General features: G+C 35.9%; 2 protein-coding genes across 2 annotated transcripts in view; both read right to left on the bottom strand.

Annotated features, from left to right (window-relative positions):
• Positions 1 to 19789, bottom strand: part of LOC144448400 (DENN domain-containing protein 2C-like) — a 39796-nt gene extending 20007 nt beyond the window's left edge. Inside the window, exons 1-2 of the mRNA XM_078138629.1 lie at positions 19703 to 19789; positions 1254 to 2658 (exon numbers count right to left, since the gene is read on the bottom strand). Of these exons, the coding sequence (XP_077994755.1) occupies positions 1254 to 2585 (1332 nt within the window). The 5' untranslated portion in view covers positions 2586 to 2658; positions 19703 to 19789. The remainder of the gene's footprint in view (positions 1 to 1253; positions 2659 to 19702) is intronic.
• A 3596-nt stretch (positions 19790 to 23385) lies between these two features.
• Positions 23386 to 26992, bottom strand: part of LOC144448302 (myosin-IIIa-like) — a 28043-nt gene continuing 24436 nt past the window's right edge. The window contains exons 24-26 of the mRNA XM_078138489.1: positions 26779 to 26947; positions 24291 to 24434; positions 23386 to 23704 (exon numbers count right to left, since the gene is read on the bottom strand). Of these exons, the coding sequence (XP_077994615.1) occupies positions 23538 to 23704; positions 24291 to 24434; positions 26779 to 26947 (480 nt within the window). The 3' untranslated portion in view covers positions 23386 to 23537. The remainder of the gene's footprint in view (positions 23705 to 24290; positions 24435 to 26778; positions 26948 to 26992) is intronic.

Raw genomic sequence — 26992 nt, 5'->3', positions numbered from 1 at the left:
ACCCTGGTTTCCAAACCTAAGCAAATACACAGAGGTCCAATGACTATACCATGTGGAAACTTTAATTACATGATTGTATACTCCAAATTAAGAAACCATCATAGAGGGCGCTATGATCTACATGTACAGTTCAACTCAACATGTTACATTGTGTACTTCGTGGTACACATCTACATATATGCTAACCTTCATGTTTGATACTAGTTTATCTTTTTATTTTGAGTAATAAACTACAAAATGAACACAACCACAACCATGTAACACTCACTCCTGACGACTTTCTCCACGAATTCACAAAATATGAATCAGTATTCCTAATCAAATTTTGAACAAAATTGATAAACATTTGTATAATCTTCATAATTTCTAAGTCAAAATATCTAATGTTTGGATGGTGTCTAAGAGTGACAGTACTTTATGCATTTATTTCTCATGACCAATAAACCATAACATAGAATATCTCTGTGAATACCTCTGTAAGATAATAATTTCTGAAGCAAGACAACAAACAAAGCACTACAATATATGTAATACAAAATAGTTACACACACTCAGCCCCCCCCCCCCCCCAACAACAACAACAACAACAACAACAACAAAGTCATACGGGTACAAAGTGAATGTAATTTCTTAAAATGTCCTCTTGATATTATGAAAGACACTCAAAAACAATTTCATTTTATGACAAAATGGTAACATTAGACTCTAGAGCTACCAGACCCCAGTCACAACCCATGAAAAAACATTGATGTGTTTACTTGTTAGTGGTAAGCAGGAATGAGACATGGTTCATGCAAAGACATATAATGTAATTAGTGTCAATAACTTATCAAAGCATAAACACCACAGAAACATGGATCCCATGACTCTGTTTACTGATTATGATAGAATGCCATACACATTTTAATGACTGAGTCTGACTGTTACTGTTACATTATAACTTCCACAGATATACACAAACTGATAACAGCATTGAGTTAACCGACATCAAAGGCACCCACTCTTGTTTTTGTATCACTATCAGTTATGTTGTTGTCTTTACTTAATTTTGTCTTTGTGTAAAGTCTTTCCTTGGCTCACTTCATTCCAGCAAATGCACTTGTGTTTTTTTCGCGGGTTGTAATGTCTCCTTAGTTACCACCTAGCAACTCATTTGGCTACTCACTGATCCCCCTTATGGAAAAAATTCAAGGAAGAACATTGCACTAATATACAGTCACTTAAGTCTAATATTTGAACTTTTATCAACTTACCGATGGTTTTAAGGTATGAGCTCTTTTCTTGTAAATTTCATCCATTTCTTTAGAAAATACTGGTGGGTCTCTTTTTACTAAGCCCACTCTTTCGTCTCGCTGTCTGAAAGCCTCAAAAGGCTCAGCATAGACATGCTCAGTGGGGTTGGACGATCTATTAAAGTTCATGGCTACACTGGGTTCTGCATAGACAGGCTCTTCATACGATGTAGGGAAAGCTGTCGCAACTGTCTTGGGACGTGTTGCTATGGTGATGTCCTCACTGGAGAACGATCTTGGTCTCGAAGGTCGTGTACCCTTGGTCGGTGAATTCGGTATATTGTCTGTCCAATCAGTTACATATTCATAGTCAGACACTGAACCCAAAGAGCTTCGGTCTGACATCATTGTTACTGGTCTAACTGGAGAGGGCGCTTGTTTGTATGTTGGGGAGGGTGGATGAGATGCTCTCCATGGGGGAGGAGGGGGTTTGTAAGGAGGAGGGGCTTTGGGTGAAGGCTTTACACCCTCAACAGTTTTCCCTGAAAATGCTGATATTCTGTTTTGAACATTAATATTACTTGGCGTCTGTGATTGTAACGCTTTATTTTGCATATAGATATCATGTTCAAATGTCCGTTTAGGCTTGGGCGGTGGTGGCAAAGTTGGCTTAGGTACTGAAGATGGACCTCTGTCTGGCTGTTGTGATTTCTCAACATTCCCAATTCCCATGTTTATTAAGCTTGTCCTAGGAGCTACAGCAGGTCTGTTGACCGGCTTCGCCTTCTGTTCTGGTTTCGTAACATTGTTTTGTTCAACATTATTAGTTTGCTCTTCGCTAAGCAATGGTTTACTGATTTGCCTAGAGGGTGGTGGTGGTCTTGCTGGTTTATTCTGTAATTTAGTCTTGTTGCTATCATCTTCACTCTTGTTGCTATGTACTTGTGTTTTGTTGCTATAGACTTTACTCTTGTTGCTATCACAACCAATGTTTGGTCCAGTGGCATCACTTGATAATCCATCATCTTGCATTTGAAAAGCATGTAAAGTTTGTCTGAATTTGTTGTGAGATGGTTTCCCTATTCCGATTGATTTTGTCGCATCACAACTCGAAAACGGTTCTGAAATCCTCCTTCCCTTAGTCACAATTTTATCATTCGGTACCAGAGGCTTGGATCCTGGAAGTACATGCACAGTTTTTTCATTCACATTAATATCAAATTTGTCTTTCGTTTCAGATTCAAATTTCTCCAACACTGCATAGTTGAGTTTTTTAATACCACCTGTGTGTTTAGCGACAGCGTCGTCACGATGTAAATCTGTCGGTTTGGGTGGTGGAGGTGGCTTGGACATCGTGTTTGTTCTCACAAATTATGATTCCATTATTTCAACTGTAAGAATTCCTGGATTAGAAGTTGGGAAAATGCTGTGGAAAAGAACAAATGTAGAAAGGTTAATAACCATCAAACATACAACAATGTTACAGTCACTTCTAAAATGAAATTCGTCACTGTGTAAAGACTTGAATACATCAGTGTGTACAAGTTTTTAATTCAATAACACCCACCCTTCCCATCCCATCCCTCAATTCCCCATACATGTAACTACAGGGGGATCAGAAGTTTTAGGTAAACTTGCACACTTTGCCATACATTGCAGCATGTAATTTAAGTTGCAGGAACCCGGAACATTGGGGAAATTTGATAAACCTTGTTGTTTCTCATACATGGGATTGTTCCATAGCTTTGATTGGGAATCTGGCATTTTGAAAACAATTTGGAAATGTACCAAAAAAGGTGTTATTTGAAGAAGGAATACTATGTGCACGGGTATAGAAAATATTACAATTATATCTCAGTGTAGGTTTTACAAGGTAGATTCCGATATAGTGCTACACAGACCTCATGGACAGAGTCGCCTGTTTACTGTGCTATTGGGATACATTGAACAATTTTGCAATTGTCAGCTGCCAGTCATCCCTCCTAGCCCTCACACATCAACAATTTGAACATCATCATCATGTCAATGCAATGGCTTGGAGGTACAAATGTACAACCAACCAGCTATCAAAATATCTCAACAACAAAATGAACAGGCTATGGATAGAGGGAAGGCTGGTAAATCTTGATACAGTACATATTGTTCCACATCTTTTTTGTACAAACTACGTATCAATCATGTATGTATGTATGTATGTATGTATGTGTGTGTATGTATGTATGTATGTATGTATGTATGTATGTATGTATGTATGTATGTATGTATGTATGTATGTATCATGTATGTATGTATGTATGTATGTATGTATGTATGTATGTGTGCATGTGTGTATGTATGTATGTATGTATGTATGTATGTATGTATGGTATGTGTGTATGTATGTGTGTGTATGTGTGTGTATGTATGTATATGTGTCTGTATGTATGTATGTATGTATGTATGTATGTATGTATGTATGTATGTATGTATGTATGTATGTATGTATGTGTGTGTGTATGTATGTATGTATGTATGTGTGCATGTGTGTGTGTGTGTGTGTGGGTGTGTGTATGTATGTACAATGTATGTATATGTGTCTGTGTGTCTGTGTGTATGTATGTATGTGTGTGTATGTGTGTATGTATGTATGTATGTATGTATGTATGTATGTATGTATGTATGTATGTATGTATGTATGTATGTATGTACCGGTATGTATGTATGTATGTATGTATGTATGTATGTATGTGTGTATGTATGTGTGTATGTATGTATGTATGTATGTATGTATGTATGTATGTATGTATGTATGTATGTATGTATGTATGTATGTGTGTATGTATGTGTGTATGTGTGTGTGTATGTGTGTATGTATGTATGTATGTATGTATGTATGTATGTATGTATGTATGTACCGGTATGTATGTATGTATGTATGTATGTATGTATGTATGTACCGGTATGTATGTATGTATGTACCGGTATGTATGTATGTATGTATGTACCGGTATGTATGTATGTATTGTATAGCTTACATTATACATGTAATCAGTACAATAATGAATAACACCTACATGTACCATACATGTATACTATATGTAATTAGCTCAACTTGTTGATAACACTGTAACTATAATTGTACGAAACCACTCTGAAACACAGTTTCACTTTCAACAGTAGTGCTTCTGAAACACACTTAGTTACACTTTTTGCCATACATGTACCGTTACAATTATATATAGGTACTGCAAGACTTCCTGTTTTGCAATCTTTTCAATGACATCATGCACTGTTTATAATTTCTTAAATACTGGGGACAGTGAGTGGGCGTAGTGTAGTCATTCTCAGTATTGTTGTGTGGGTGTCTACTTAAACTATAAATAGACACACAGTATTCATCAATTTCACTATGACATCCACATGTGAAAACAAGTAATTATGTTTAACACCTACAATCAGAAACTGTAAACCACTAGTCTAATAATTGTAAATATGTATCCGTTTCATCTACAGAGCAACATACAAGTTGTAAAATACGTCATGTCGCTCTACCCTCACCGGCCTGCTCTAAGGGGTTGAACGATGTGTGAGGGCACCCCATCATGGTGTTGACTGATTTCTGAGGGCACCCCATCATGGTGTTGACTGATTTGTGAGGGCACCCCATCATAGTGTTGACCAATGTGTGAGGGCACCCCATCATAGTGTCAACCAATTTGTGAGGGCACCCCATCATACATGTAGTGTTGACCAATTTGTGAGGGCAACCCATGGTGTCGGGGCCGATGTGTGAGGGCACTCCATCATGGTGTACAAACCTTACAGACTAACAGTGACATGCGCAGTTCAAGAAAGTGTGTGATGCGTATCACACACACTTTCTTGAAGTGCTCTCTGAAATATTATTACTACACATCAACTATAACTTAGCAGGTAAAATCTCTCAGAGCTGTTCTCCCCTGTCAAATTTTACCAGGATTCCCTATCAAAACTATAATACAATGTATTCAATTTGGAAACTGTGCAAGTTTCACCATATTCCTCTTTCTGTTACAGTTCCCCAATCTTGGCAAAAATTCTTCAAGTGTTCCTCAGAAAAATCCTGTACAAGGTACATTTGTATGTCACTTCTTCAAGTTAGATACCCAAGTCTCTGTTCTAATGGGACACACAGATCTAATTACTAGAATTACTGCAATGAGATAGTGACCGGTGTGAAGTTAAAACTCACCCTGGCGGTATACAATAGACCATTGACAACGACAAAACATTACGTCAACAACTCAATGCACCTTTCATAATGTGAACACCTACATATTTCCAAAGTTGATCACATGGTTGTGACTATACATTGTACATTTTGTAAATCTACATTTTGTGTATTGTAAACAGCAGAGCACATTTAGCGCCCAGGTCTAAAGGCTATCTGTGGTTCTGAATCACATGAAGAAATTAATTGTAATGTTACCTGTCACTTGCTATTCTGACAGTAAGATACGGCTGTGTTAAACTTAAAGGCCAGAGTTTCAATCCCTGGTTCTCACATTAGTGTTATTTTATCAGTGTAGCCATAGGATTATTCTTTTGTCCTGGACCAATTTTTTCTAAAGCTCTGCAACTTGCAAGATAGCTGTTTTTCACACCTAAATTTGTTAATTTTTTTTTCTTAGTTGGTCTTTAAGAAACCTGATATGGTTGAACAACACCATATCTTAGGGGTGAGGTGAACAGTTCAATGTAGGATAAAAAACTAAATTATTTTACTTTGGGTAGGGGGGAGGGGGGTGGGGGGGTTGGGTCATTTTAGTTCTCATTGAACAAAATCAATTTTACTTTTAATGGATGTTTTGTACCCCTAAATACAATTTTTGTTGTTGTCAAATTGAGAAATGGAAGAATTTTCGATATAATAAATGTATGGCACTAAAATAAAGTAAAGTGTCAACAAAAGAATTATTTTTTACTCAGTGTATACTGACTTTGTATTCATAGCACTACATACTACTACACACTGGCTTTGTATTCATAGCACTACATACTACTACATACTGGCTTTGTATTCATAGCACTACATACTACTACATACTGGCTTTATATTCATAGCACTACATACTACTACATACTGGCTTTGTATTCATATCACTACATACTACTACATACTGGCTTTGTATTCATAGCAATACATACTACTACATACTGGCTTTATATTCATAGCACTACATACTACTACATACTGGCTTTGTATTCATAGCACTACATACTACTACATACATGATTTGAAATTGATTGTACAGTCTGAAACAATTCTCAAGTTTGGCCAATTTAGTTGGGGGTGGGGGTGGGGTCTGAGGCCTAAGTATAAGAATTTAGTTTTTTTATCCTCCATTGAACTATTAATCTTGCCCCTTACAGTCTAGTCACTGCAAGTTTAACAATTTTGCCATTCATCATCTTTCTACTAGTTCCTATAGATAAACTTTCTTATTAATTATTAAAATAAAATAACGCCAATGGCGTTGTAGCACAACTGTAGTTTTTAAAAATGTTTATCCATATGCTAGTCTATGCTAACAATAGGTGTTTATTTGCTGAATAACTATCCAGTTGCCTATCCAACCATGTTGCTATCTTTACGATAAATGCTATCATTTGGCTGTTGCTATGGGCGTGGTCATGTTGTTAGATATATTTGCATACATTTGTGTATGTTTTTGTTCACTTGTGTATGAATTCCTGATATTGTCTTTGCAATATACGTGATCATTTGGCTGTTGCTATGGGCGTGGTCTTGTTGCTAGGAAAATTTACATACATTTTTTGAATGTTTATTCAATTGTCTATTAAACCCTGTTGTTATCTTTGTGAAATACACCACCGTTTGGCTGTTGCTAAGGGCGTGGTCATGGTCGCTAGGGCCAATTTTGTCAAAATGTTTTTAAGAAAATCTGCAGAATAACAGTTTCAGAAACATCTCGCCAAGTTACAGACTAATTGACCAAGTACTTTTTGAGATATAAGTTTTTGACCAAAAATGAACATTTTTACACCTAATTTGCATATCACTCATGGAATCATGGTAAGCTTAATATTTCTTCGTCCATACATCCCTAGATACATTCCCATTAAATTTCAGCCCAATCTGCTCAGTAGTTTTAGAATTATAGATTTTTAACCAAAAAGACACATTTTTAGCCCTAATTTGCATATCACTGATGGAATCATCCCGTCATGAACAAATCTTACTTTACACCACCTTAAGAATGTTCCCACCAAATTTCGCACCAATCTGCCCAGTAGTTTCTGAGTTTAAGTTTTTTGACCAAAAATCACATTTTTTGACCCAAATCACACACCTGTGATGCGATCATTTTGATTTGAACAATTTCCCAACTAGACACCCAAAGTAATGGACCCACCAAATATCGTGGCAATCGGTTCAGCGGTTTTTGACTTTAAGTTGTTTACACACACACACACATCCACACACACACACACACACACACACACACACACAGACAGACAGACGCCGGGCGATCCCTATAGCACTACTGAACAAGTTCAGTTGTGCTAAAAATCAATTTTCTAATTACTGTGACTAGTGCATTAATTTGTATTTGTAAGAAGGCATTTTAGTCACTACTAATTTTTAGTAATTACCTGACTGGTACACTGTGTTCATGTACAAGAAGGCATTTTAGTCACTACTTATTTTTACTAATTACCAGACTGGTACATTGTGTTCACATACAAGAAGGCATTTTAGTTGCCTTTCTATTAGAATGGCATTGATCCGGTTGTTCTGAAATACTCAGATGACTTCTGTCGTTTAGATTTCAAAATCCGTTCAAGAGATTTCGAAAAGGACTGTACACAAGCGGAGTTGCTAAAATACAAACTCCACGATCACATCTGTTGTAAGTATTCAAAGTTTATTTTTAGGACCAGACAGACTATTACGTTGCATTATATAAGCTTACACTCGAATGTTACATGACTGTATATTACAACATGACAGACTTTCGCAGACACAGACAAACTGATAAAAGAGTGGCGTGAACCACAGACAAGTACATGTATGTGCATCAACCTACATCAGAGGGGCCCGGTGTTGTTTTTGTATCAATGCTTGTCAGTTTGATAGTGATAAGAAGTAAACTTTTTTTCCGTTCTGATCGCAGGCGTTTCTATATAACTCCTGCAATGGTAGTATATGTACAAATATTGCTTTCTAATACAGAATCAAAATTATTTAATTTGTATGTATACATACATGTATAATGGAAATATTGATTAACGTTCAGTATATGCAAATGTCATGGGGGGGGGGTCATGTTTTACAAAATGGGACAAAGGGGAAGGTAACTTTTTACGAATGGAGAATAGGGGGAGGGTCATGTTTTTCTTAACAGACCATGTGTGATTTCCTCCTGCCCTCCCCCCTTGTAAATACTGAAGGCTCCCTTACATACAAGTCATGTAAGTCTATAGTATACTTTTACCTACTACAAAGTAGTTGATTACAAAGAACTGCAGACAAATAAAATATCTTGACATACAGTGATACATGTATAATACTATACTGTTAAAGTTTGATAACAAAGGCAATTTCTTGGCTAATCTCCGACGTACAAGTTTTACATTTAGGAAACACCCACTATGACTCACACCACCTTCATCATGTCACAGTACATGTATACTTACAATTATTATGAATTTTATGGATTTATAGCATGAGAATGGTTGAGTTGCCATGGATACATCGGTGTCAAATTCTCCACAAGTGAAAGTATCCAAATATTGGAACAATAAAATAATTACTGAAAGTGACATTTTCTGCTAGCCTGTGTCCTATTTACAATTCAATCCTAAATTTGACATCTGGGATAATTTACATCAGAATTACAAATTAGTGTATGGTACAGAGACAATAGTAATGACTGTTCCCCATGCAGTATACAAAATGTATGTAGTACAGGGAGGGAGTACTTACAAGTTACATCTAAAAAGGTATATACCGGTATGTGCCGTGCAAATACTCACTTTTTCATGTGAACAATTCCTACATGTAAGACTTTTCATCTGAAAATTCCCTCATCGTGGCAGGGTCGATAGAACATGGGAAACATTTTCATACAGATTTAGAAATGCCCTCCCAGCATCAAAATAAAAGTAATTGAGCCAATACTTGTGACTGGAAACCCCTAACACTTATATTATTAACAAGGTCTGTATAAGACGATATACACACATGTAGGTAGATGTTTAGAAATGCCCCCCCCCCCCACCCCCCACCGAAATACATGTAACTGGGGCGTATCCCCTCCCCCTTCAGTATAATATTCCCAAACCATCTACTTGGTAGACATGTACATACATGTAACTTTATCTACACCTCAATATGTTGTGTTGTCTTGACAACGCCAGTGATTGTAATGTAATACTAGGACAGTAAGAGTGACATGACATGACCTTTGACCCTACGTATGGCATTTATAGCAAGTCTGGATGATTTATGGTAGCATGGTTTTTTTTACAGTAATTTGTAGTTGTCTATTAAAAATAGAAACTTTATATTTTGTACATGTATCAATTTATTTCTGCTACCAACATCACATCAATACAGAAGTAAAGTGAAAACACATACTTGGAAGACTAATGTTTCCTTTCTGAGCAGATATTGTGATCGGATTTGCTTTCAAATGTTTCCATCTAACATAAATAAAAATCTTTTTTTTTTAAAGGCCAGGGTTTCAGATCCATGTTTAGACCATTAGTGGTGTGTTATTATTAGAAAATGGAGATACGGATAGCGAGATTTTTTTTCGTTATGGACCAACTGTCAGATAACAATATTTCAAAGCCACATTAAAATTCAAATCCTAAACAAAAAGACTGAGATATTTTTTAATCAAGTATTCGACTGCTGACTGTTGTGCCAAATGTATATATTTCAAATTAATCCTCTTCTTCCCTAGGGGATATTTGTTTGTACACAACTAAGTACAAGTTGGTCCTCTTTCTCCCTAGAGGGTATTTGTTTGTACACAACTAAGTACAAGTTGGTCCTCTTTCTCCCTAGGGAGTATTTGTTTGTACACAACTAAGTACAAGTTGGTCCTCTTTCTCCCTAGGGGGTATTTGTTTGTACACAACTAAGTACAAGTTGGTCCTCTTTCTCCCTAGGGAGTATTTGTTTGTACACAACTAAGTACAAGTTGGTCCTCTTTCTCCCTAGGGAGTATTTGTTTGTACACAACTAAGTACAAGTTGGTCCTCTTTCTCCCTAGGGGGTATTTGTTTGTACACAACTAAGTACAAGTTGGTCCTCTTTCTCCCTAGGGAGTATTTGTTTGTACACAACTAAGTACAAGTTGGTCCTCTTTCTCCCTAGGGAGTATTTGTTTGTACACAACTAAGTACAAGTTGGTCCTCTTTCTCCCTAGGGAGTATTTGTTTGTACACAACTAAGTACAAGTTGGTCCTCTTTCTCCCTAGAGGGTATTTGTTTGTACACAACTAAGTACAAGTTGGTCCTCTTTCTCCCTAGGGAGTATTTGTTTGTACACAACTAAGTACAAGTTGGTCCTCTTTCTCCCTAGGGGGTATTTGTTTGTACACAACTAAGTACAAGTTGGTCCTCTTTCTCCCTAGGGAGTATTTGTTTGTACACAACTAAGTACAAGTTGGTCCTCTTTCTCCCTAGGGAGTATTTGTTTGTACACAACTAAGTACAAGTTGGTCCTCTTTCTCCCTAGGGAGTATTTGTTTGTACACAACTAAGTACAAGTTGGTCCTCTTTCTCCCTAGGGAGTATTTGTTTGTACACAACTAAGTACAAGTTGGTCCTCTTTCTCCCTAGAGGGTATTTGTTTGTACACAACTAAGTACAAGTTGGTCCTCTTTCTCCCTAGAGGGTATTTGCTTGTACACTGGGGGGGGGGGGGGTGTCAAGGATCAATGACTGATTTTTTTCCAATTTCCATTCTTTTCAAGCAAATGACAGACCTCCATTTTGACAATTGTATATGAAGAGGAACAAACTTTTAAAAATGTAGAGACCTATGCCCTAATTATCATACATGTACAAGCGTACAGTTAAATTATACTATATGGTTGATAAATAATTGACCATAGAGAAAACCTGAATGGGTTATATTTCAATCACAGCTTCCAAGGTTACTCATATTTCACAGAAAACCAGCCTTTTATCATGTTGTAAGAGATGACCATAGATGTAATTTGATATGTACAGAAAAATACACATTCAATATTTGTATACACAAATCATAAAATTACACATATGGTGATCTCCTTACAAATGAACACTTCAGCAATTAGAACAAGATAAGATTTCCATAAACATTTTATTTTTGATATACACCAGAGTGACTTGGCTATATCTGACCATTTAGAAGAACAGTCAAACTTGCATATATTATATATACATGTATCAGATAGCAAAGTCACTGTTTTCCAAATCTAGATTTGAAATTCAGCATCAATTCTCTAATCTATAAGTCTCTAAGTCTCTGGACTAATATTACTATGTTTAGAATAGCAGGGGTGAACAAATCATTTCTGTGAACTGGTGGTCACTGACCAGTGCCTTAAAAAATCCAGTGGTCCTGCTGAAAGAATTAGTGGTCCAAGTTCCCGCTAATGTGAAACATTAAAATCTTGCCTATGAATCTGTATATTCAGACAACTTTTTAACATAGTTATTAACAGTAAGGTACTGGTCCGACAGACCAGACAAGGTAAAATTTGTGTGGTCCGCAAAAAAAATTGCTAGTCCCAGACCCAGGACCAATGGATTTCTTCACCCCTGAATGGTAAATACATGTATTACTATTTATTGTGTTCTCTACATTGACTCATTGCCCATTTTTTTTACTGCAAATGCTAATGTATACTTACAATAGAATCATATTAATCCATCTCACTGTCTTACCGTATAACACTTGAGGACTGAATTTGAAACAAAGAGAACCATCAAACAATAACAATACATGTATTCTCATTGATTGATTCAAATCATTCAGTGCTTGCAATTTGAAAGTGAACTCTTATGATATTTTATCAGATGTAGGAATAAGGCAATCACTCACTGAACAAAAACAAAACAAAGGAAATGTATTACATGTAAAATACATTGCAAAGAAAACGCACCAAGTTCATGCACTGCATTAGATTTTAATCACTGAGATTATTCTGAATGTGACTTCCTGGAACATGACTAAACAACAGATGACCACTTATGAACAATGAACTTTTATATGTGTGGGTGTCAAGATAACAATTTACTTGTATGTTTTATTTGACACAAATATATAAATATACATGTACAAGATATTTTTATTATGAAATACATATAATCTATGACCAAATTAAAAATACACATTCAAGCTAGGGAGTTACACTTAGTGATAAGAATAGGGTTAGACTCCCTAGTATAATCAATTTCTATCACATTTAGTCTTGTACATGTAGTAAGACCTTGAATCTGGGGTTTTGGGGTTGCTGAATATAAAACTCACAGGTCATGAGTGACTACATGTATGTCTGGGCATGGATGTATTAGTGAGATTCTACTCCATGGTTTGGGTGTTAGTGTCCTCAATAGCGACCTTCAGTCACCTGTACAGTAAGCAGAACAGAGGGGTCTAACAGCTAGATTTATACACCTTCATTGACATACACTGTTCTACAATGGCAGTAGGAAGGACTAGGTTCTACCATGTAATGTAAACACAATGACAAAATCACATCTGAGCATTGTATAGTACATGCATGTATATGTACATGTATGTATACTGTGTGTTATGTAATTGGGGTAAGCTCTCCTGTGTACAAGGTCACGGGGTCATGAACTATGTCCCAGTTAAACACACAGTTCAAGCTTACATTCAAACAAAGTAGGATTTTTCACAAGAAAAAATAATGTTGTGTCTATATTAAACATATTATGTAACAAGATGATGTCACTCAGTGCATGTACATGTAAATTCTTGTATATTTTATCAAAAATCTCAGAGTTGAACTATGGATTCCAAAGTATGATGCTACCTTGATGGTTCAACCTTGCTTTTGTTATACTACATACCCTGTACATTGTGGCCGTGGAAGGACGTTTCTACACTTCTTGTTTCCTGTACTGTGGACTTTTTTTTTTTTTTTTACTTTTGAAAATGTAAAACTTTCTAGCATCTCTAAATAACGAGGCTTAAAATATGTAATTAATACTACTAGAAAATGTTTGCAGACAGGGATGATGTAAATCTACAAAATCTCACAAGATTTATAGTACGTGGAGTACTTCACCAAAATTATAGTATAAAATACAAGTAAAGCCTAGGTATTAAACCATATACGTATGGCAATGTATAACTTTTATAAGTTTTACCACGTTTCTCTCTCAGTTCACAGTTTCCTAAGTCTTAGCAAAAAGCACTGTATATCTTTAAGTTATTGGTGATTTATTTACATGACTGTATTTCTGCAAAGGTTGTGCTTGGTACAAATGTTGTTGAAGTAGATAGTCTAGTTCCTATACAGTATCGTTAACATTTAGAACTTCACTCACAGTCTAGTTCCTATACAGTATCGTTAACATTTAGAACTTCACTCACAGTCTAGTTCCTATACAGTATCATTAACATTTAGAACTTCACTCACAGTCTAGTTCCTATACAGTATCGTTAACATTTAGACCTCCACTCACAGTCTAGTTCCTATACAGTATCTTTAACATTTAGACCTCCACTCACAGTCTAGTTCCTATACAGTATCGTTAACATTTACACCTCCACTCACATGTTGGCATCCAGCCTGTGGACATTATTTACATTTTAGCTACAATATGTCACTGTACACATAGATCTACACAGCCACAGATTAACAAATAATGATTCATATTCATGTAATACAGTACAAAGTTTACATTTACAACCTGTTCTTTTAGTTAAATGGCACTGAGTTCATAAGGTTCTTTCTCAAGTGAAAATACTCACATAAAAACACAATATAACCCTCTCCATGTCAAGGACTGTTAAAAGTTATGACTGTGGCAGGATTAAAATGTATTGTTAATATAGTCTTGTAGCCCTAAAATCCTCAGTGATGAATGGGGGATTTTGAATTTTGATTTCCTCATGATGGGAAAATAAGAATTCCAAGCCCATTCCCATAGATTCAATGTTAACACATTCCACATCATGGCAAATTGTTTTCTGGTAAGGTTAGAAGAGTTGATTGTGCAGTAGGGATATCTAGACATTTTTTGATATGTATGACAAATTACATTATCGGATCATGTATAAGAGAATACCAGGTTTGAGTTCAGTTAATTGCAGTAATGGTTAAATGTGCTTCAGTAAGTAGAATACTGTGCGAGTACCTTTTAAATATACAACAACAAATATGCCCAAAACAGTATAACTTCCACTTGTGCCACTTTTAATTTTAATTCATGTATTTTGCCAGCAAGTTCAAAATTTAAGTTTTGGGTCAGATTTTGGTAACTCATATTGGAGTGAATACAATTAGCAGGGGAGCTGACCTACATGTGGGTACCTGTTACATTTGTATCTCATTCCTTACATGTAGTTAGCAAAAGGTGATTTACATAACAATGTAATAATGTATTATCATTATTTTTAGATGTAAACTGAGTGGGGTTAGGTTTACTTCTATCATAACTAGCTGTAAATATTGTTTGTTCATTGAATAAGACCATATCATCTGAAATAGAGCTTGGTCTGCCTTGTCCAAAATATTACATGTACCATACCACATTATATCATCTTGTCTACAAAAATCTTGTGAACTTCCATCACTACATTAGTCTAGTCCCTATATTGGATATACATTATGATTTACACCTCCACTTACATGGTTTAGTTTAGAAACCATGTTAGCATCCAGACTACATGTACAGTGTATCATTTGGTCTACAAATATCTTGCTAACATTGCTACATTTTATCACCTGGTGCTAAAAAACCATACTGATATTGTTACATAGTATCATTTGGCTAGGCAAACATTGCAATGTTTTCTTTGCATTTAGATAACATTTCAGCAGAAAAAAGTTAAGCTTTGCACAGTGCAGGAAGAGACATCAGAATGGATATGTTTGTTGTTTGTATCTGTCTCTTGCAGAGTGGATTTATATACATTGTAATACAATTGTTGCCTTTGACTGTCTCTTGCAGAGTGGATTTGCATACATTGTAATACAATTGTTGCATGTGTCTGTCTCTTGCAGAGTGGATATATATACATTGTAATACAATTGTTGCCTTTGACTGTCTCTTGCAGAGGGTGTTTTTATGTACATTGTAATATAGTTGTCATGTGTCTCCATCATAAAGTCTGTACATAGTGTGCAGTCATGATATGGTGCATATTTTTGTTTTGTCTGTTAAAATTATGACAGGTCTGCCTGATGTGTTTCACGTAGTCCTTGTTTTATTAAACCACCCTCTGTACTAAAAGACAGACACATGTGACAATTATATCCATTCTGGGTTCTGTTTCCTACAGCTTACTCACTTCTGCTGTATCTCCAGATAGTATTGCATACTAGAAATGATTCCACATTGAACACTATAGATAGTGGATCATGGTATTTCACATACAGAAAATGTAAAAATATGAGTAAAAATATTTTTCGACCCAGATAATGAAATGTATGTAGCCATGGATGTACTATTAGTGAGAACCTAATACATCCATGATGTAGCTATGTACCCAGGACTGTTGTTGACCTGGTAGAGATGACATGTCGATATATTGCAATTGTCAGCCAGGCATTACACAGTTTCAAGTGATATGTCATGGTTTACAATTTAAGTGTTTTGACATCAAAGTATTTGTTTAAGTATATTTGTAGAGGCATAGTTCTTGACACAGAGTCAGTTTCATAATTCTAAATCTGTCAAATGTGTCTATCTTAATTTGATTAATCTGAATCTCCTTGAAACTTCCAACTCATTTGTTGACTTAAGTTAATCACCAAGATAAAAAGATTAAAAGACAAAAGAACACAACAGTTATCAGCTGTGATACAGTATTGGTTTCATAACATAAGCATATTTTGCAATACGGCGTATTCCGGTTATCGAACTTCCGGTTGTTTCGCAGGAAAGTATCGCGAGAGGGCGCACCATATCTGACAAAGTGAGGGCCAGAATTTTCGTCATGGCATCTAATAGTATGGCGATGTATGAAGCTGTCAACAAAATGGGCGTAAAAGAACTCCGTGCATTCATAAAAGAGTGGAAAATTACTACTTCTAAATCTACTAGATATCGCCAGAAATGCTGTCAACCTTGGTCTTGAAACACTAGAAAATGATAATTTTCTGAGAGAACGGAAGAGGAGACGAATAGTGGATGTCAAGCATCAAAAGATAGAACTAATCGACAGCGGAAACATTGAAAGTTGGACGGAGGACCTTCGAAATATACCCGATGTAGACATGATAAACATATTTCTTTACCTTACTGGTGTCTGTTGCTTGACAAAAGAACGATTAGAAAATTACAAATCTGACAACAGCTTCCAATCTGATTAAAATCCGATGTAGATGTTGGCTGATCGTTCATTGCTATTTTACCTTCGTTATTTTGCCTGAATTGACCTTCTTGGTACATGTTTACATTTTTTAGCTTGCCTGATCGCCTCCTCTACGATCAGGCTAAAAAATGTAAACATGTACCAAGAAAAATAATATCAGGCAAAATAACGAAGGTAAAATAGCAATGAACGATTAGCCGACATCTACATCGGATTTTAATCAGATTGAACAGCTTCCAGCTACAGTCATTGCAATATTGAGAGTTCGGTCGACAATTACCAAGCCACATGTTTATATTGTAACTGATGTCGCCGCATACTTAGGCCTTTCTTGTTTATTAGAACAGTGGTGTAGCACCACGGGTGAAATCATAAAACTTTGTCCGGAAAAAAACATTTCATGTACTGGTTATAAGTTGGCATAAACATATTTGTATTGATATACTCATCTTTACTATCACACTTTGATTAGCTTGCTATTCTTTATTCAGGACCATCAGTGTATAAAAAACCCCATTGAAGTCGGCAACGAATCATAAATATTGTTATTATGATTGATGTACCACACCGCCCACCCCTTCAATGAATCGGCCTTCCATGTAACGTTTACGTGGTTCACTCATCATACCATGTCTTATACCGATCTGATTACAATCCGATGTACATGTCGGCTGATCGTTCATTGCTATTTTACCTTCGTTATTTTGCCTGAATTGACCTTCGTGGTACATGTTTACGTTTTTGTCCTGATCGGTAGAGGAGGCGATCAAACATGTACCACGAAGGTCAATTCAGGCACAATAACGAAAGTAAAATAGCAATGAACGATTAGCCGACATCTACATCGGATTTTAATCAGATTGGTTTTATACAAGCTGCAATAACTGTAGCGTATATTGTGATTTTGAGTGTTCTTTCCTCTGTTTTTGTACCTTTTTCCGTTCCGATGTTTGACTGGAAGCAATCGCTACAATTTCTCCAACGGTAACGCAAATGGACGAGGTCACACTGAAAACGTGAGTGAGATGTCAGTGTACTACCCGTTTCAAAATGTTGCTACTTTTGGGTTTTCCTCACGGTCGAATTGTAGAGCCAAACTTACGCGAAATATTAGGAGAACAAGAGGTTAATTTGCTATTTCGTTATTTGATGGGCGATAATGCAATATTATAGCGTAAAGTTACGGGGAATGACAGAAAATCTTTAGTCAGTGGTTACGATGCCTATAGACTCTATGCTCTACAATTCTGGCCCTCACTTCCGGTTCTAAAACAGCGCCCCTAGTGGCCAAACAATCATATCTTTTATCTTTTCGGGGCTTCTTCGATAACCGGAATACGGCGTATTGTTTAATTCCTATTTTATTTATAATAAAAATGTAAAAATTTGTACATGTTTTAAAAAACTATAAACAATGTATCAGTGTACAACTGAGAAATGAAAATGTTTTGACTACCAGTCAAAATGTGAGTATTTTGAATTCTGAAAGAAGACATGAAAATCAACCTCACAAAATGTTCAAGAGTAAGTGAAAAATCATTTCCATTGTCAGAGTACATATACTGGGTTGATATACTATCGCAGTGTTTTTGTTACGACTAATAATTGGGTAAATATCTACCAGTGACCCCCCCCCCCCAATATAAATTTTTTAAAAACCCAGATAATTGGGTAAATATCTACCAGTGACCCCCCCCCCCCAAATAAAAATTTAAAAAAAACCCAGATAATTGGGTAAATATCTACCAGTGACCCCCCCCCCCCCCAAATAAAAATTTTAAAAAAAAACAGACAATTGGGTAAATATCTACCAGTGACCCCCCCAAAAAAAAAAAATAAAAAAAATAAAAAAAATAAAAAAAAAATAAAAAAAATAAAAAGTCATTGTGTGGAATTTGGAAATCTATGCATGGATAACAAGACCCAAACTGGGATATCAATTATTTTCCCTCTATCCAGGACAATTTGTTGTTCAACTTCAAGGTCAACTACATATAAAGGTACATGTAGGTGGGAACCAAGTACATGACACATATCTTAAGTTATAGAGTACACTTTGTTAGAGCCTCCTCCAGAATGACCTTGGCTGGCTAAGATATCGGATGAGAGCTTCGTGTACAATCAGAGCGTACATGTCACGTCATTACATAATTTGAAAGTTGTTTTAACCGTTTTTTCTTATTTCTATCCCATATTCCGTCCATGTATAAATACATAGCTACAGCTATATCTTGTAACTAGTAATTAAAAACACCATTAGTGTGATATTTTTTAATTTTTAACCTTAATCCACCCACTTTAATCACACTAGTGGCGGTATTAAATCTCTGACCAAACAACACTCCCTCAAGTCCTGATTGCCATGTTCTCAACATTTTTTCTCCCATCAATCGAAGAACGCTGATTTAGATATAAAATTAAGACTAACAGCGCTGCCAATGTTTGATAGCGTCATTTTATAGTTTGTAACATCGGTGTTTATATATATTGTTTTCACGTGTAAATAACGGCTTATGTGAAAACTATACCCAAGCTCGGAGTTGCCTCAATTTCAAACTATTAAAATTCGGTGTCGACGTGCAGTGCGGTGGCACATGAAACATCAACACGGCTCATTTGATTTGGCTGAAGATTCGACAACTACTCAACTATTTACCAAAACATACACTTATAAAATTGAAAGTGAAAACTATGACTGCTTTCTAAACTTTTTTTGTATGAAAGGATATTGCCTAATCGCTAAAAACAACCACATTTCGTGAACATGGAGTTAGCCAGCAATAGCATCGAGTTAGCCTTCAAAACACAGCTACTGTAAATGTCATTGTTTCGAGACATTCAACACGTTCTGGCAGAGGCTCTTTAAAGTTTCCCGAGTCTGTACGCAATTCTGAGAGATAAATGAAACCTTACCTTCATTCACAGTTCCTCAAACTTTAGCTCTATCGCTGTACAGTAAACAGTCTCGTCGACGACGTAACTGAAGTTGATGGATTATGCTACTTCCTGGTTCCAAACTCCTGACAATGAGTGTATTGTTACATTTCTAGTACAAATGTACGTCATAACCAGCAAGTATAAATAGATCGTACATTCGAAATACAGGTTATTACAACCAGAAGGGTAAAAAAAGAATGTATGTATTTAAAGACAACGCATTAATATATTGTAACTTGATTCTTGAAACAAAATACTGTTTTTCACTTTATCTTATAAAATGTGCATCGAATCTGCGGTCTGGATATATCGGCAGGGAAGGATGCGCGAAGAGTTGTAATTCTGAGCACCTGATAGTATAATTTTGAGTGCCATTGCACTGAGATTATAAACAGTATGCATTATCACAGACAAGTATATTCTTACTTGTCTGTAGCATTATGTAAATTTTGGGGCTATGTAAAAAGTTTCATATATGAGTTTTGTTTAATTGTCCTACTTTTTGGGCGGGGGTTTTCACCAAAATATCAAATTTCCATTTCACAATAACGATTTTAGTTTTCACCAGGTCAGTTTTACCAAAACGTACTGTTGCTTTGTGTGCATAATTATATAGCGGCCTATAAAATAGGGTAAAATAGTCAGTGAAGTAGGGCAAAATCTATGACAAGGAGGAACTGTTGTCACAAATTATTGTTTTACTTCGAACTTTTCTTTTTCATCAGGCATATTCATAACTCCTAAATGCTTACTCCCTTCAGATAAATAGTCGTGAATGTTCATCGTTCATCATCTAATGGTGGTGGTGGTGGTGGTGGTGGTGGTGGTGGTGGTTACTGAAATTTTATGGGGACTCATTCAATTCTTCCGCCTCCCGGACACCATATTAACCAGGTCAGTTTAATAGACCAATCTCATTCTCGCAAACAAGAGCTGGTATTTCTTCCACGACACTGCGAAATAACGAGACTATTGGCGGCGCGTTTTGGACGGTGCCGTTCAAGAGGTCGTGGTTTACGACGATAGACCAATCTCGGGAAACATCGACAAACTGCCGCAACCACCGAATTTGAGGTTATAACGCCCTCTACCATGGACATAATTCCTGTTGCAATACAAACAACTGAAATATATACCGGTAGGATACGTCGTTAATGGCGATCTTGTTAGCCACTTGTAAAGGTGTGTACAACGATTCCTCGGTTGACAAATCTGGTATTTGACCAATTGAAACACTTAATAAATACTTTCAGAGAAAATGTATGTCGAATCGTTTCATCTTCAGCAATTATGCTTCATGACAAGATTTGTAAACAAAATGGTTTGATATATTTAAACGATATGTATATCATTTTGAATATTTGAAAACTCTTGCAAATTATATATCACCTCCTTTCATAATCTTTTACTTTCCTTTATGTACAATATCTACAATTTACCCATAATCCTTTCCCTTTTAAGAAATCAGTGTATACATAAAACCAGGCAATGTAAATATTGTGAGGTGATCTCAAAAAACTTACATCAATCGATTGACAATTTGTCAGTGCTTGATAACACCTGCCTCAGTTTAAGCGGCCACGTGTCTGTCTATCTATCTATCTATCTATCTATCTATCTATCTATCTATCTATCTATCTATCTATCTATCTATCTATCTATCTATCTATCTATCTATCTATCTATCTATCTATCTATCTATCTATCTATCTGTCTGTCTGTCTACATGTCTGTCTGTCTGTCTGTCTGTCTGTCGATCTATCTATCTATCCATCCATCCATCCATCCATCCATCCATCCACCCACCCACCCACCCACCCACCCACCCAGGCATCTAGACACTGCATTAATTAACACCTGTGACCTGTGACCTGTGTTTGGGTCAAATTGACAGAGTTGATGGCTAGAAGTCCCAAAGACGAGGTGTCATTGTCTACCGGCATATTGACCATTGTTGTGAGGCGTAAAAAAAATATGTGGTTCCGATTACATTCAATTTTAAAATAGATGGGGTAGGTAGATTTTTATTTTATTTTATTATATATATTTTTTTCATGTGTGAGTGTCTAGTTCAGGTTTTCCATTGTTTTCCAAATTGTCTCTGTCTTGTTTATTTCTTCCTATCATCAGATGTAAAGCCATTACAGATTGGAAGAACAGTTTTATATTGTCTTTGTAGGTTGATGTTAGTTTCCACACTCACTATTTCTTGCGAGATTTCACGATTTTCGCAATTTTATTATTATTTTTCTCGAATACATAAAACAAATTAGGGTCGGGGTGAAAAACTAGGTGGGGTCGGGTAACTGTAACCAAACAACTTTTTTTATTTGGCCTGACCGAGGGCAACATATCCACGCCATCATGTCCTAGAAGCTTTTGCTAACGACTTATATTCGCTTATTTGATGGAAAACAAATACACTTTAATAAGTAGATGCTTACGTGCATTCTTGTACAGTGCACCAGAGACCGTACATTACAACTCATTTAAACATTAGTCTTTGTGAAGAAGTAGAGGACGTCGAAATCCAAAATCGAAAAATTTTCTGTTGGCGAAAATAACTAGGTTTACTGTGGTCCCCAACATCTTACCACACTAGTACTGTTTCCCCTTCACTTCCGTGATGCTGACATCCTAACCTCTCCCCTACTCATATCAAAACACTTGAATCTCTGCATAGTTAGAATTGTCAGCAGCGATTCGACTGACATGTTCTGATATTACAGTATTGCGATGTTTTATGGAACTAGTGGCTGCGGTGGGATTTCACATTTCATTAAAAAAAACAGAACGCCTAACCAAGAGAAGTATATGATAAGAAATTATTTTTATTATTTTATCATTATATTTACACCTTTCACTTTTCAATACCTTATACCGGGTATATAAAGTAAAAAACCATGTATCTTCATCTGAAATACATCTCAATTCTAAAATGCTGATATGCGCTGGTGGCTTCCACGAAGTTCGTCTATTGTAATGTTGCGTGTTTTTGCTGTCGATAACGGGCGCCCTCAGTGGAAGAAATGTAAGTTCTCTCTTCTTTTAGTACAAGAATTCAAGTTCAAATACTGCTGATTAATATTGCTATTATTTTGGAGGAGATTTTCCCCTGTCAGACATATGTGTACTTGGAACTAGGAGATTATTTACTTTTTATAGTCCTTTTAATTTTCTATCCCAGTCCAATTGAAGTGACATTGGCCTTTTGATAAATGTCAGATTATTACCGTTGTACAAAACCTCAACATCTGGCAATCACTACGCCACTACATATCAACTTCTTCAACTCTTTCAGTCCCAATACTGAAGTTTACAGAAAAAAAGTTAAGTTCTAGATCTGTCCTTGTGTTTTGTCTTGCTCACAGCATACAACATGATCGTTCTAACATGTATTCTGACATTAGCTATATCTAGGACACATTTAACCCTGTATTGAATGATTGTCGAAAATTCACGAAAGTCTTTGATATGTTGTATGAACGTTACGTTCTCATGCACATCATTTTATAGTTACATTATATATATATATATATATATATATATATATATATATATATATATATATATATATATATATATATATATATATATATATATATATATATATATATATATATATATATATATATATATATATATATATATAAGGATGTAATAAGTCGTTACTCTTCAGACCTGAATCTGAAACTGAGTCTGAAGATCGCTGGAAGCGTGAAACTCTGAGTAATGTATGACTCTATATTTCATGAGAGTAACAGATCGTATATAAGTTACAATATGCCTATAAATATGCATATATATTATTTCATTCCTGTGTTATTTCTTTCTCTTCGTCTTGTCGTATAAATTCTCTCACTTTCGCCCATTGTCTACGTTTTTCAATTTTCATTCCGCTCACATTTGACGTGTATAATTTCTCGTCTGTAACTGGTTCAGGGGCGTAGTGATGCCGACTCTGTCGACGTCTTAAACCTGTATAAATAATAGAACATAAAGTATGTCAGAATAGTGTTTTCATTGATTTGATAGTTCTACGTATTTTTGGATTTTACTATTTTATTGGTTCACTGTTTCGTTACATAATGTAGAAGTTAGCAAAGAGACAGACAGACAGACAGACAGACAGACAGACAGACAGACAGACAGACAGACAGACAGACAGACAGACAGACAGACAGACAGATATAGACCGACAGTGAGTTAACTGAGTGAGTGAATGAATGGATGAACTAACTAACTAAGTTACAGGGTGTATTTAGTGCGCAAGATTATTTTTTTGCTTATTTCACCTTACCAGCTACTATTGATATATGTAACTGTATAGTGTTTAGTGTTATAACTTCGACGAAGTCATCATCACTACCACATTCACTTCTATCGTCATCATCATCACCTCCATCACAACCACCACAACCACCGCCGCCGCCGACACCACCACCACCACCACCACCACCACCACCATCATCATCAGCAGCAGCAGCAGCAGAAACACTTAAAAATTTATATTGTATACATCAAACTAAGTTTAATATAAGAAGAGTTCATAGGTCAAAATTACCCGGATCTGTTTGTTCCAATCTCTTCAAAGTAGCTGTACGTATATCTGCGCCTCCTTGTTGTCTGTATCGTGACGATACGTCACTGACGTAATACGATGACTCAGCTGTACTCTGGTCAGATTCAGATTGTACGTCACTTGTATCTAGAAGTGTAAATGGCGTACAAAAAATAGTACATGTCAGAAAGTGAGAGATGTAAATGGATGTGCACAGACGAGTGGTCACTCGTAGTCAGCTGTACAAACCAGTCATGTTAGGGACCGGACAGAATTTACGGCAGGGGGGGGGGGGGGGGGGCTGGGGAGAAATTATCTCTGACTTGTTTTTTTTCCTGCCCCCCCCCCCATCCACTGTGACCAAAATTTCACAGCCCCCCTTTCAAAAGTATAAAAATTTCATGCCCCCCCCCCCCCAAAAAAAAAAAAAAAAAAAAAAGAAAAGAAAAGAAAAAAGTGCACAATATCCTGCCCCCTACAATAACTAAAAAGAGTACAATTTTTTTTGTTACTGTAGCACAACTGTAATATTTCTTTTGGTACTACTATTATGTTACTATTTCAGCCCAAACAACTTAGTAATTGTAGAGGAAGTTTTTTAGAAAACAAAACAAAATAAAACATTTTGACCATACATGTAATCATACACATGTGTTATAATATTGTGTATTTCCCAACTAGACACCATAAGTAGTCATCACTTAATACCAAGGCATTTGATGTGGTGGTTTTAACTGTCATTCACTGATACATACACAGAAACACAGACACAGAGTTAAACACACATTCACATGCGTGATTTGTGAAAAACTGTAGTGGGGACATTTGTGGGGAGTATCTAAGGACATCACATCACCTACATAGTGTATTCAAATATCTATTTATACTCATAACACAATAACTATCTAATGTCAGACATTTGTGATGTCATGAAGTGCTAGCAAACTAAGGATTTTATGCAGCTTTCACTTTCCTACACCAAATGCATTACCAATACACCTGTAAATGTAAGACATTTGTGACTTCATGTCACTGATGAAAAAACACTTAAAGTGGCCATATGGATGAGACTTTGGTATTTATTTTGGATTTTTATTTGATAAAACAGCTTCACTATGTTTTTCTACTTGAAAAAATAAAGCGAAAGAAGATATACCAAGTCCATGTTCATAACGCAATACAATGCAAAAAGATGCAAAAAGTGTAAAAAGTTTGTTATTGTACGTACAATAACAAACATTTCACACATTGTTTAATGTTTTGCATTTTATTGAGTTGCGAACATAAACTTGGTATATGTCCTTTCGCTTTATTTTTTCAAGTAGAAAAACATTGTGAAGCTGTTTTATCAAATAAAAATCCAAAATAAATACCAAATTCTCATCCATATGGCCACTTTAACACCACGCAGACATCTAAATGCTTTACAGTATTTAGTACAGATAGATGCATTTGATGATGCTGAGGAGGGAAATAGTTTAATTTCACTGGTTTTAGATAGAAAGAAAGACAAGTCTTGCCTCATATCTTCAGACTCTAGTGAGTCTGAGAGTGAAACTCAAGAATAGTGTCAAGGAAAGAAATAAAACACCTATCTAAATTAATCTGGCCAGACGTTTTTGTATTTACATTTTTCACCAAAAGGTCACTTTTTAAACACATAAATTACAGGTCCTATGCTAGTATATTACCATATATATATATTAGGACCTGTAATGTATCCTTGATGGTAATTACACACTGAACCTGTTTCCACAGTGCTAAAATATATGTATGTATGTATGTATGTATGTATGTATGTATGTATGTATGTATGCATGTATGCATGTATGCATGCATGCATGCATGCATGTATGTATGTATGTATGTATGTATGTATGTATGTATGTATGTATGTATGTATGTATGCATGTATGCATGCATGCATGCATGCATGTATGTATGTATGTATGTATGTATGTATGTATGTATACATATGTGTGTGTGTGTGAACAACTTGGAGTATATAAGAGTAATTAAGGGTGTATCAAATTAATCTTGAGTAGTGTTTTTATGCTTCACTAAATACAAACGTACACACTTCCATTTTAATACATAAATGAAAGTGTAGACATTCAATATTAAAGGCGATATCAAGTGCTATCTCATGCAATGCTAAATTTTATAACATATTAATTTTTTTCAATGACAAAATATTTCGCGGCCCCCCCCCCCTTTCAAACCATGAGAATTTCCATGGCCCCCCCCCCTTCAAGCCTCCCATTTTTTTCATGCCCCCCCCCCCCAATTTCTCCCCAGCCCCCCCCTCTGCCGTAAATTCTGTCCGGTCCCTTAGGTGGTCCAATCAATTTCACGGCTCAAGTATAACTCCCTAGCTCCGGTACAGATGAGTATCATTCATATTCAAACAAAACCTTTATGTTGCAATTGTGTGTTTAAGACGCTTTGGCATTCAGACATTTTCTGAGAACGAAACATTTAATTATTTTACCTGGCGTTTTGTCTGATTCTTCATCGTCTGATTTCACCCAACTATATTTCCATGGCAACCCCTCAGCAATGGCCTTTTCTCTTTCTTCAAGTCTTACAAGTCGTCCGGCTTTGCGTTCACCTTTCTCAAAATTCGAAGACCTTGTATTCATTTTAGCCCATCGTCTTTTCTGTGTGAAATATAAAGTACACAAACATTCAAAGCTGAAGAAGAA

The sequence above is a fragment of the Glandiceps talaboti genome, chromosome 17, assembly GCF_964340395.1.
Source record: "Glandiceps talaboti chromosome 17, keGlaTala1.1, whole genome shotgun sequence".
NCBI classification, from domain to species: Eukaryota; Metazoa; Hemichordata; class Enteropneusta; family Spengelidae; genus Glandiceps; species Glandiceps talaboti.
The sequence above is the reverse complement of the archived record's forward strand: the minus strand, read 5'-3'. Positions and strand labels throughout refer to the sequence as shown.